A 13,377-nucleotide genomic window follows, 5' to 3' on the forward strand; every position below is an offset into this window, starting at 1 on the left:
TAATAACCTGTCAGTCTCAATTTTAAAATTCACAATTGATCTAGCATCAATGGACATCTGCTGAAGAGAGTTTCAAACTTCTACCACCCTTTGTATGTAGGAGTGTTTCCTAATTTCACTCCTGAATGTCTGGCTGTAATTTTTAGTCTATGGCCCCAAGAGCTAGACTCTCCAGCCAGCAGAAATAATGGGCAGAATTTTCTGCCTGTTGGGTGGGCCGGTTGGGAGCGGACGCGGAGCCGATCGCCGCCACGATCGGCTCTGCGCTGCTATTTTACGTGGGCAGACCAATTAAAGCCCGCCCAGCATGACACGCGACCTGTAGCGCTCAGCGATCTACCTGTGCGGGTGGGGGGAAGAGGGATAGTCGGGGCCTGTGCTCTTTTGTACATGTGCGCGAAAAAGCGCAGACATCTCCCTGAGGCACGGAGCTGCCTTAGGGAGATTTAAGTTCATGTTGAGAGTTTTAAATAAAGAAAGATTGGAATTATTTAGACATGTCCCCTCATGTGACAATGTCACGTGAGCTGGGACATGTTTATGAATTGTGAAAAAAATATTTATTTATTTAATAAAAACTTCAGGAAACCTAGCCCGTGGATGAGGTTTCCTGAAAAACGCGAAGACAGCTTGGGTTCTTTGTCTGCCGCCAACCTTAAGGTTGGATGGGCAGCTCTGTTAATTATCTAAATTAGTTTCCTAATGGCCTTAAGAGGACTTTGACAGTTCGGCGGGCACGCAGCCGCCTCTGGCGTGTGCACGCCGAACGAAAGATCTAAATGAAGTGCTGTGACATCAGGACACGCCCGACGTCACCGCGTGCCATTTTACTCGTCAGCTGGGCACGCCCCCACACGCTGACATCAAAATCCTGGCCAATGTTTCTTTTGTCTACCCTGTCTGTTCCTCTGAACACCCTAATAACTTTGATCAAATCACCTCTTAACCTTCTAAAATCCAGAGAATACAACCCTAGTTTGTTTAATCTCTCCTCATAGCTTAACCTTTGAAATCATTCTAGTACATCAACACTGCATCCCCACCAAGGCCAACGTGTCATAACTGTTCACAATTCTCCAAGTGTGGTCAAACCAGGGTTTTGTGAAGCTGAAGCATGATTTCTATTCAATTGTATTCTATTCCTCTGGATATGAAGGCCAACATTTCATTGGCCTTTTTTAATATTTTCTTTATATGCTCATGACATTTTAAGATCTGTGGATCTTAAAGCTTCTTTCGCCAAGTTTCTTTCGACCGCCACTGTTTCTAGATTTTCACCATTTAATAAGGACCTTCTTCTATCATTTTTGGCCTGCAGCCAATTCAATTCAATTTACTCCATGTGACATCAAGAAATGGTTGAGTGTGCTAAATGCAGAAAAAGATTATGGGCCCCAAACACATCTCAGTTGTAATGTAGAGGGTTTGAGCTCCAGAACTAGCTGCACCCCCAGCCAATCTGTTTTAGTAGAGTTACAAAACACTAACTCCTGCCACTGACCGGAAAGGCGTCAGAAATAGTTGCACATGCGCGCGTGACCCACAATGCAGCTGCCGGCGCATGCTTAACTGTTCTTGATGTCTTTCTAGTCAGCAGGATGGGATTTTGAGCTAATTCCTGATTGCCTAACTATTTTGATAGTTTAATCAAATTAATTAAATTTAATGTGCATGACCTCACATTTGCCTACATTTAAACCCATTTGCCAGCATTATGCCCATTAATCAATATATCAATATCTCATTGTAGTTTTACATTTCCATCTACACTGCTTACAGTGCCGACTCTTTGTGTCATTTGCAAATTTGGATATGTGTCTTCCTATCCCATCATCTAAATCATTAATAAATATAGTGAATAATGGAGACCCTAAAACAGATCGTTGCAGGACACCGCTTGTCACATTCTACAATTTAGAGTACAGTAAGCCCTTGCTTAAGTCGTTCCAATTTAGCATGTTTTTAATCGGGCCAGTATTCATGAATAGCATTGTGGATTTGCATTAATGTTGTTTTGCTCTGGATATGATGTAGGGCTGGGTGACCCAATTGACACCATTTTGGAGTGGCCGCTCCCACTCCCTTACCCTCCCGTCATCGCCTGCCCTCCTGTTCCCGACCCTCCAGTTCACCACCTCTCCATCTTGCAGCTTACCTCCGCAGCCATGCAACCTGAAGCTGCTCTCGCTCCATAGGTTGCTTCCTGCCTTTCACTGCTCATCTCCTGAGCCCTCGCTGTGAGCAATGGCTCATGAGAGGGAAGCTGTGAATGGGGTCCTCAGTCAGCAAGAGAGTCGGGAGCATGATCGGCAGCAAGCCAGAGGATCAGGGAGTGGGAGAGGTGACGAGCAGGAGATAAGTAGTAACAGTTAGCATATTTCTTTTATATTTTCTAATTTATTTTAAACATTGTTTCATTTATGAATATAGTATTTTAGCAATGCACAGTATTTAAACTTAAAAACATTAAAATGTTTTAATGCTTTTATCTGATGACAGAACCTAACCAAAGCTTTTACATTGGTCATAATGTGAATATCTGATCGACTTAACATTGTTCAGAACCAAAAAGGGTCTGAAGAAGAGTCATATTGGACTTGAAAGGTTAACACTGTTTCTCTCTCCACAGATGCTGGCAGACCTGCTGAGCATTTCCAGCAATCTGTTGTTATTTCCTGTTATGCCTACTCCCTGGGCTGAATATTACAGGGTGGGTGTCTGTATGGGGGCGGGGCAGGGTACATGGCTCGTGCCCTCAGAAGCAAAGTCGGCCTGCCGCTCAGCCATAAAGCGCTGTGGGCTAATGGGCTAAACAGGGCCGGTGGTAGACATCCACTCCTCACTGGGGAGGAAGTCCCATCCTCAGGAGCTGCTGCCCAATCAGATTGGCTGACAGCTCCATCAGTCCCGGCAGCACCAAGAGCACATTATTGGCCACTGCCAGGACTGCTAGGAGGAAGCAGCATAAGGCCCATTGGATCCCTGGAAACATTAGTCTGGGGTCTTGGACAGAGAGGGTTTAAGCAGGTTAGGGAGGGAGGGGCTGGGGGTGGTGGGTTTAAGGAAGCAGGTGGGTAGGTAGAAAGTTGGGGGTTCTATCTTGGGTTGGGTGGGGCTGACCCCATTCCGCAAAGCGCAGCCCCTGAAGATAGAAAACTCTCCTTTCTTCCCGCCCTTTGAAAACATAAAAAATATCAGGCTGCCAGTGCTGCCCTTGCCAACCCCATTCTGTGGTGTTGGCAGCATGTTATTGGGGTCAATTTGCTTGGTAACGAGCCTAATTGAACCTTCTTTCTCTATTTAAATATGGCGGGCAGGCTGCCAATTAAGGCGCCTGTCCAACCCCCCATATTATGGAGGTGGGCAGGGAAGGTGGTGGAGTGGACGCCCACTCACCCTATTTTATGTGCATCCTCCACACCCCCTCCCTTGCTGAAAACACGGTGGGCACTGGCACGCAAAATGCAGCCCTCTCTCCTTCTGCTAAGCCAATTTCTTAGCCATCATAATTTGTTTTCAATTCTATGAGCTTCAACTGCTGACAGTCTCTTATGAGGGACTTTCTGGACATCCACATAAATAACATTCATAGACATTCCCTTGTCCACTAGACACTTCTTCAAAAATTTCAATCGGATTCATCAGGCGTGACCTACCCTTTGTTGTGGAGTATTTAAAAGACACTTAACATAGAGTTGATTCTTGGTGGATTTCAGCAGCAGTTTTTTTTTATTTAGTACTAGTGTGCACATGGGAAGTGTCCTTCAGAATGCTCTAAAACGCAATTTGAAGTTATACAGTTTCTGTCAGTGATATATACCATCTTCGGGATAACTCAAAATGTTCATATCTTTCATGCCTAATTCGTTACATCCTTAATCACAAATGAGTTTACAACATAAACTTGTTTATCACCTCTGCAGTTACAGAGGAATTTGTAAAATAATCACAGAATGACCTCACCTTTAGCACAATGACCACAGTTCATTCCAAAACATAAACTTTGCCTATCAATCCTGAAATTTTGCTTCTGCTGCATCACGTCATCTGCATATCTTGACCCTGTGGTCAAGCTATCAGTTTATTACAGACTCATAGACCACTCATCAACTTATTTTATTCTGACCCAAAGGTCACATTCCTTTACCTTTATCATGGATTGACCCACAGGTTAATCATCAGCTTCCGTGCCTGGCCAAAAGGTTATATGCATTCCAGATTTTTTTTTACTGCTAACACACTTTAAACTTATATCTGCAACTTGGCCAAGCCTCGGTGATCCCATGATGCATCCTGATATGCCACTTCACCTTTACAAATCCAGCTGAAAATTTTCAAGGCATTAGTCACTATATCCTTAATTATAGACCCTAGCAATTTCTGGACAAGGTAAGTTAGGCTAAGCAGTGGACACGATGGGCCAAATCACCACCTCCTACATCATCATAATTCTGTGATTCTGTGTTACAGTAATTCCTCAAACTTTAAATGCAACAACTTTAAGCGAACCAGATATTCCCATTACAACCAATGTAAAAGCTTTGGTTAGGTTCTGTAGGACATTCCCTGTCAGAAGAATACATTAAAAAGTATTATACCCTGGAAGTTTAAATACTCTGTATTGCTAAATATTTGTATTTGTAAACAAAATAACATTTAAAATAAAATACATTTAAGGATATAAAAGAAATATGCTAACTCTTTCTACTTACTTCCCACTCGCCATCTCTCCCACTCGCCACCTCTTCTGCTCGCCATCTCTTCCACTCCTCAACCCTGTGACTCACCACCAGTCATGTTCCCCAACCCACCCCATGGCCAATCCTCCTGTTCCCCGACACTCCAGGTTGCTGTGAGCGAGGGCTCGGGAGATGAGCGCGAGGGGCAGGAATCAACTTACTTAGTGAGAGCAGCTTCAATTTGCAGGGTCATGGAGGTAAGCCGCAAGCTGGAGAGGCAGTGAGCGGGAGGCCAGGGAAGCGGGAGCAGCTGCTCCAAAATGGCACTAGTCAGGTCATGCAACCTTCTGTCGCACTTAACTTCGTAGAGTACTGATTCATCAGCTGAAGAAGGGCAGTAGGTGGTAATCAGCAGAAGATTTTCTTGCCCTAATTTAACCTCATGCCATGAGACTTCACGGGTTCTGGATTCAATGCTGCAAATTTCCAGACTACTCTCTCCTTACTGTATTCTACTATGCTGCCACCTCTGGTGGGGCTGCCTCTTTTCAACTACATTTTGAAAATAAAATACCAAACTTTTTTGAGCAAGTTATCTTTGTGGAAGAAAGCTTCACAATTAAAATTTTATGAGGATCTTTTACATCTTCAGTTAAAGATAATAGTGCTGTATTAATGTTGAAAATCTAATGCCATAATTTTTCCTTCAATTTTCAACAGATTGTAGAAGTGATCCTCCTGAGCATCCACCCCCTGTTGCTGTTCCCTTGCTAGAAATGGGGTTTTCTTTGAGGCACATTTGCAAAGCAGTTGATGCTGCAGGTACAGAAAATAGTTCGAGATAGTGATGTAATTAATGATTTCAGATATGCATATTGGTGGCAAATTAGACTCTTATGGTCAAAGCTGTTCTTGCATGTGCACTGATTTCTTGAAAAATAGGTTGGGCATATAATTTTATTGTATAAAGCATTTATCAGGTGCCCATAAATTCCTGATGTTTCCAATATGCCCAGGAGCGCTGAACTCAAAGTTTACCTCATGTTTTTCTCAATTTTAAATTTAAAAAATGGGCCTAGATCCCAGATGTGTATTTTGTGCAGAGAGTAATGATGCATAGCAGTTGTTGTCAGTTGTTTCTGAAGTTCAATATGCTTGTTATTCAAGGATTTATTTACTACAAGAACAACTTCCATTTATATGTTTCAATCCTCCAAAATGACAGAAAATGTGTCAAGGGAAAATGAAAACAAAGACCGGGATTTTCCAGCTCCATCATGGTGGGACCTGCCACGGGGGATTCGGTGGCTCGGTTATGTCCATTGGCTTTTGGCGGGACTGGACGATCCCAGTGGCGAGTGGGGCCAGAAAATCCCACCCTAGGTTTTTATGAGGGGTGGCTAAAGGCTTGCTCAAAGAACTTGATTGTAAGACTTAGTAGTAGCTAGAGGGGCTTCAAAAAGAAATTCCAGAATGTGGGGCCTGGGTGGCTGAGAGAAAGCTACTGATGGTGGGGTGAATGAAAGAAGAGATTATAAGTATGGTTACAGTGCAGAAGGAAGCCATTCGGCCTGTCGTGTCCTCATATGCTCTCTGCAAGAACATCTCAGCTGGTTCCACTTTCCTGTCCTTTCTCCATTGCCTGCAAATTTTTTGTCTTGTCCATTTCACTTTTGAAAGTCCTGATTGTATGTGCCACTAAAACATTTAAGTAGTGCGTCCTAGATCCTAGCCACATGGTGTGTGATTAAGGCCACAGGCAAAGGAACAGAGTTTGGGACAGGTCATATGTCTACTAGACATAGAAATTGAAAGGGATGAAGTTTTGGATGAAAACAAAAAAACTGCGGATGCTAGAAATCCAAAACAAAAACAGAATTACCTGGAAAAACTCAGCAGGTCTGGCAGCATCGGCGGAGAAGAAAAGAGTTGACGTTTCGAGTCCTCATGACCCTTCGACTCAAGTTCTTTCGAAGGGTCATGAGGACTCGAAACGTCAACTCTTTTCTTCTCCGCCGATGCTGCCAGACCTGCTGAGTTTTTCCAGGTAATTCTGTTTTTGTTTTGGATTTCCAGCATCCGCAGTTTTTTTGTTTTCATCCAAAATTTCATCCCTTTCAATTTCTTTTATGTCTAGTAGACATATGACCTGCAATTTGAAGTTTTGGATGGATTGAATCATAAGGATATGAACTTGAAGTTTGAGACACTGGGAATGGTGAGACAATGCAGCCTCATAAGGATAGGGATAATGGGTGAGCAGAACTTATTGCAGGATAGGATGCATGGCGCACAGTTTTGCAAGATCTGAAATTCACACAGGTTGGAGAATAGGAAACAAACCAGCTAAGTATTGGAGCAATCAGTTTTGGAACTCATTAATACATGAATGAAGGTTTCAGTGGCAAGTGGGCTGAGGTTGGGATATAGTCGGGCATTATTTTGAAGGTGCAAATTCATGGACTTTGAATGTGAGGAGATGGGATCAGAAATTCAGGTCAGGGCCGAAGGTATGCCGAAGTTGGAACAATTTAATTCAACCTGAAATAGTGGTCCAGAAGGAGGGTGGAATTAATGGTAGCAAAGATACAGAGTTTGTAGTGGCAGCTGAAGACAAGGACTTTGGCATCTTGATTGTTTCGCTGGAAGAAATTGGATGTTGGACTAGCAGTTTGCCAACCCCTTAGTGGAAGTGGACAGATTGTGGAAAGTTGTAAAAAATAGATAAAAACAAAAAACTGCGGATGCTGGAAAACCAAAACAAAAACAGTCAACTCTTTTCTTCTCCGCCGATGCTGCCAGACCTGCTGAGTTTTTCCAGGTAATTTTGTTGTGGAAAGTTGAGTTGGTTATAATCAATATACCTGTGGAAGCTGATTCCATCGGAAAAATGTTCCCCCTGTTGGGGGGGAAGTGCAGCCATTTTACGTGAGCAGGCCAATTAAGACCCGCCCAGTGTGACATCCACCAGAAAGCACTATGCATTCCCTTTATGGGCCCGGGGCAGGGATTCCCTCAGCCTGGAGTGCACTCTTTCGCGCATGTGCGCGAAAGAGCACACAGATCTCCCTGAGGCCAAGTGCTGCCTCAGGGAGATCAGCTCCGATTTAAAACTTTTAATAAACATGTTTAAAAATTTTCCCTGCCATGTCCCCTCATGTGACACTGTCAAATGAGTTGGGACATGTGCATAAGTTTTATTGAAACCTTTCTTAAAAATTTAAATACCCTAAATTCCCTAGATTTGGGAACGGTTCCATTAAATTGGAAAATAGCAAATGTAACTCCTTTATTCAAAAAGGGAGGGAGCCAGAAAGCAGGAAGCTACAGGCCGGTTAGCCTAACATCTGTCATAGGGAAAATGTTAGAAGCTATTATTAAAGCTATTATAGCAGGGCACTTAGAAATGTTTAAGGTAATCAGGCAGAGTCAACATGATTTTATGAAAGGGAAATCATGTTTAACCAATTTATCGGAGTTCTTTTAAGAAGTCACATTTTCTGTGTATAAGGGGGAACCGGTGGATGTACTCTATTTAGATTCTCAGAAGTCAATTGATAAGGTGCCACGTCAAAGGTTGTTGCAAAAAATAAAAGCTCATGGTGTAGTGGGTAAGATATTGGCATGGATAGAAGATTGGCTAGCTAACAGGAAACAGTAGCTAGCCATAAATGGACCTTTTTCTGGTTGGCTGGATATAATGAGTGACGTGCCATGGATCAGTGCTGGGGCCTCAGCTTTTTACCATTTATATAAAAGACTTAGATGAAGGGACAGATGGTATGGTTGCTAAATTTGCTGACGACACAGATAGGTAGGAAAGTAATTTGGAAGGAGGACGTGAGGAGGCTACAAAGTGACACAGATAGGCTAAGTGAGTGGGCAAAGACCTGGCAATTGGAGTACAATGTGGGCAAATGTGAAATTGTCCAAGAATAAAAAAGAAACATATTATCTAAATGGTGACAGATTGCCGAGCCTTGAGATTCAGAGGAATCTGGGTGTCCTTGTGCATGAATTGAAAAAGGATAGTTTGCAGGTACAGCAAGCAATTAGGAAAGCTAATAGAATGCTATCATTTATTGTGAGGGGAATTGAATACATAGACAAGGAGGTTATGCTTCGGTTGAACGGGGCACTAGTGAGACCACATCTGAAATACTATGTACAGTTTTGGTCTCCTTATTTAAGGAAAGATGTAAATGTGTTGGAATGGGCAGGTTGTCTTATGAGGAAAGGTTGGACAGGCAAGGCTTGTATCCATTGGAATTTAGAAGAGTAAGAAGCATGCATCCCAACGTCATCACGCTGGTGCACAACACTCTGGTTGGCGGGCGTGCTTCTGATTCCCAATCGTGTCCTCCGACAAGCCCATTAAGGAGCCACTTGTCAGTGATTTTACGTGGCCCATCCACTTTCCCTGTTGGTGGACGGGCCAAACGGCCAGCTGGCCTTCACGTTTTCACTACAAACTATATCCAAGGCAGGATGAAATGTCTGGGGTTAAATAAAATAAAAGATGTTTGAGGGATGAGGTGCTATGTGTTTTTTTAATATTTGTTCATGGGGTGTGGGCATCACTGGCTATGCCATATTTATTGCCCATCCCTAATTGCCCTTGTTCAGAGGGCATTTAAGAGTTAACCATATTGCTGTGGGTTTGGAGTCACATGTAGGCCAGACCAGGTAAGGACAGCAGACTTTCTTCCCTAAAGGACATTAGTGAACCAGATGGGTTTTTATGACAATTGACAATGGTTTCATTGTTAGCATTGGACATTTAATTCCAGGTTTTCATTGAGTTCAAATTTCACCATCTGCCATGGTGGGATTTGAACCCAGGTCCCCAAAGCATTACCCTGAGTCTCTGGAATGCTAGTTTAGTGACAATACCAATATGCCACCACCTCCCCATAGTGGTCTGCTAACAGGTGCTTGAATTTTCAGTATCGACACAGTTTGCTGCATTTTATTGAGCTCATTTTATTTTTACAGTGCTGCAGCTCCACGAGGCAACTCCATAGCAACTGTCGGCCTTCAGGGAGCGCCTGTCACACCCTCACTTCTCTCGGTGCCCGACCTCCCTAGCAGCGCTGAGCATTCCTCAGCACACATTTCACGCTGCCTGCCAGGGGCCGATCGCAGCCGGAAGCGCATATCGTGCCTGCTTCCAGTCTGCCAATCGCGCATGCCCGAAGAGAGCAAGATTCAGACCATTGTTCCAAAGGAACTATTGTTACTAAGGTTGGCTCTTTGGAACCCTTGGCTATATTTTTATCCTATGATTAGGGTTGGAAAGGATTATGCAAGCCAACCAGTATTTGTTATTCTTATCTGCTGGTAGGGGTCAGAAAAGTGAATGAGGTCTATGTTGTGTTCCAGTAAGACCCATAGCTGTTGTCAGCTGTATTGGGTTGTGGGGTGGGAGATAATCATTTTTGTTGTTGCTTTCCATCTTTCAGGATATGTCTTTTCTTCAGGTGGAGGAAAATGTACCTTCTGAGTCTGGGAGCAGATTTTTTCCACAGCAGACAGGAAGGGTTGACCTTCCACTTGTCTAGAATAATTATTACCTGGTGGGAAGATGGAGTGTGGGTACTGGTGTTAAATTTCTCTGGCTCACTTATTGGGGGTCAGGGGGCAGGCCACACATTTCAGGACCTACCAAGTGAAGCTACGAAATAGACCACGGACACAATATCATCAAGTACATCCTCAGTGCGAAGGTGTTGAGTCACATAGGAGAATAGAGAAGCAACATATCAGGCTATGTTGTTAAAAGAGCAGTGAAGTAGGAGACCAAGGAGGGAGTGAAAATTAGTAGCAAAGGAAGCCACATAGTCCCCAGATGAGGGGAGGGCTTATGTATGGGCTAAGGCCTGTAAAAGCAAGATATAATATAAGCTTCTCTGCCCCTTGGTTCTTAATCTCTCAATTTTAATCATTTGTAAGAAGGTAGGTTGGTTTATCCAGTGTTGTAAGTAACTGATACCAGAAAATGCAATAGAAATGCTGCAGTTACAAGATAATGACTTTCTAAATATGTGCATCATTCATTGGTGAGGCCACAGCTGGAGTACTGTGTGCAGTTCTGGTCTCCACATTATAGGAAGGATGTGATTGCACTGGAGGGGGTGTAGAGGAGATTCACCAGGATGTTGCCTGGGATGAAACATTTAAGTTATGGAGAGAGGTTGGATAGACTTGGGTTGTTTTCATTGGAGCACAGAAGACTGAGGGGCAACCTGATCAAGGTGTACAAGATTATGAGGGGTGTGGATAGGGAGCAACTGTTCCCCTTAGTTGAAGGGTCAGTCACAAGGGGGCATAAGTTCAAGGTGAGGGGCAGGAGGTTTAGGGGGGATGTGAGGAAAAACGTTTTTACCCAGAGGGTGGCGATGGTCTGGAATGCACTGCCTGGGAGGGTGGTGGAGGCGGGTTGCCTCACATCCTTTACAAAGTACCTGGATGAGCACTTGGCATGTCATAACATTCAAGGTTATGGGCCAAGTGTTGGTAAATGGGATTAGGTAGGTAGGTCAGATGTTTCTCATGTGTCGGTCCAGACTCAATAGGCTGAAGGGCCTCTTCTGCACTGTGATTCTTTGATTGTACTTAATTTCCATGTTTATCAAGTACCTTTTTGATCTATGTGCACAAATATAAATGGATGTTGCTGATTCCCTTTATGTAGGTGTTTCTGGGGATGCAGACCCACAATCAATTGAACAACTAGCCAGCTGGATGTTAGAACATCCACTAGCGGAGGAACAGGAAGTCATTGTTTACTCTTCTGCAACTATGGACAATGATTTAGAGACACCTGTAGAGCCTGAAGTTATAATGCACAATCGAGCAACAACACTCATGTCTCCTGAAGGTGTTGACAGGGAAGATGCAATTGAAGGGTAAGCAACAAGTCTGAAGAAGTTAGTATTTGGGCTTTTGCTCAAAACCTTATCACTGATATCAGCTAAGTTTGGTTTGAGAATCGTTCACAAGATAAATTCTCCACCAATCCATTTTTTTTTAAAGGTAAATTTTTACTTTGGAATTAACAAGCTGATACCTGAGATAAAACGCTTTAGTCTTAAGCTGAGATGAAAGTGCTGTTCTGTTAGAATAACAAGGGTTGAAAGAAGATCTAATAAGATGTATTCAAAGTTATCAAAGCTTTTGATTAGTGGAAATAGTTTTTCCTCATTTTCCTTGTCAGTGAACTAGAGGGCATAAATTTAAATTGTATCCAAAAACACAAAGGAAGTATTTAACAAAGCCTTTTTAATAGGGCTGTGAGCATGTAGAAAACCCTATCGGTAAAATGTGGTAGAAGCAGTATCCAAAATAACATTTAAAAGAGAAACTGTTAAATATACGGAAAAGAAAAATTCTTAGCAAGTAAGACTGACTGGATAATATTTTCAAAGTCAGCCAATCTTATGTACTGTAATTTGGTTCCTCTGAATTTTAAGATTTTCTGCTTAAGTAGGATAGAATACAATAGCCCCAATAAATTAAAATATGCTTTAAACTTTTTTTTCAAATCCATTACAAAATCATTAATTCTGCTTTAGGATGAAAGAAGGGCAGAGCTTGTACCATAATGTCAGCTAGATTGTAAGGCAGCAGTAGTTCCTACGTCATGTTCAGTTAGTTCCTGTCAAAAGAAATAATTCACTAAAGGTCTGAATTGAAATTAACTTTGCAATCATTTACTTTTGGATTTCTTTAGGAAAAAAGTTATTCTCTAATAGTTAACACATGAATATATCAAACATTGTTTAGCACTGTTGTATCTAATCTAAAGGAATTAGCAATCAATATAGGTATCACTTTTGGTCAAATTTGCTGATGACAGCAAAGTAGGAACATAAGAACTTGGAGCAGGAGTAGGCAATTCAGCCCCTCGAGCCTGCCCCGCCATTCAATATGATCATGGCTGATCTCATTTCAGCCTCAACTCCAATTTCCTGCCCTCTCCCCATAATCTTTCAATCCATTACTAATTAAAAATCTGTCTATCTCCTCTTTAAATTTACTCAGCATCCCAGCATCCACTGCACCCTGAGGTAGTGAATTCCACAAATTCACGACCCTTTGAGAAAAGTAATTCCTCTTCATCTCTGATCTAAATTTACCACCCCTTAGCCTAAAACTATGTCCTCTCATTCTAGAATATCCCCACAAGGGATATTAAGTGAGATGAAAGAGTATAAGATTTGCAAAAGGATTTAGATAGGTTATGCAATTGGGCAGACACTCTACATGTGGAATACATGGACCCTTAGGTTTTGGAAGTAGCAGTAGCTCCACATCTACTTTGTCATCCCCTTTAGCATCTTATAAACCTCAGTTAGATCTCCTCTCATCCTTCTAAACTCTAGTGAGTATAGTCCTAAATTGCTCAATCTTTCCTCATAAGACAAGCCCCGCATCTCTGGAATCAATCTAGTGAACTTCCTCTGAACCGCCTCCAGTGCAACTACATCCTTCCTCAAGGAAGGGGACCAAGACTGTGCACAGTACTCCAGGTGCGGTCTCACCAATGCCTTGTACAGTTGCAACAACACTTCCCAATTTTTACACTCTATTCCTTTAGCAATAAATGCCAAAATTCCATTTGCCTTCCTTATTACCTGCTGTACCTGCATACTAGCTTTCAGCGATTCATGCACGAGGACACCCAGATCCCTCTGCA

At 42.6% G+C, this 13,377-nt stretch overlaps 1 protein-coding gene across 10 annotated transcripts in view; it reads left to right on the top strand.

The window, feature by feature from the left end:
• LOC121285080 (probable E3 ubiquitin-protein ligase HERC1) overlaps positions 1–13,377 on the top strand; it is a 436,191-nt gene that overhangs the window by 235,739 nt on the left and 187,075 nt on the right. For all 10 annotated transcript variants that reach the window (XM_041201223.1, XM_041201218.1, XM_041201210.1 and 7 more), the window contains 2 exons: positions 5,400–5,501; positions 11,374–11,587. In XM_041201223.1, coding sequence (XP_041057157.1) covers positions 5,400–5,501; positions 11,374–11,587 — 316 coding nt within the window. The remainder of the gene's footprint in view (positions 1–5,399; positions 5,502–11,373; positions 11,588–13,377) is intronic.

Source organism: Carcharodon carcharias, chromosome 1, assembly GCF_017639515.1.
Source record: "Carcharodon carcharias isolate sCarCar2 chromosome 1, sCarCar2.pri, whole genome shotgun sequence".
NCBI lineage: Eukaryota > Metazoa > Chordata > Chondrichthyes > Lamniformes > Lamnidae > Carcharodon > Carcharodon carcharias.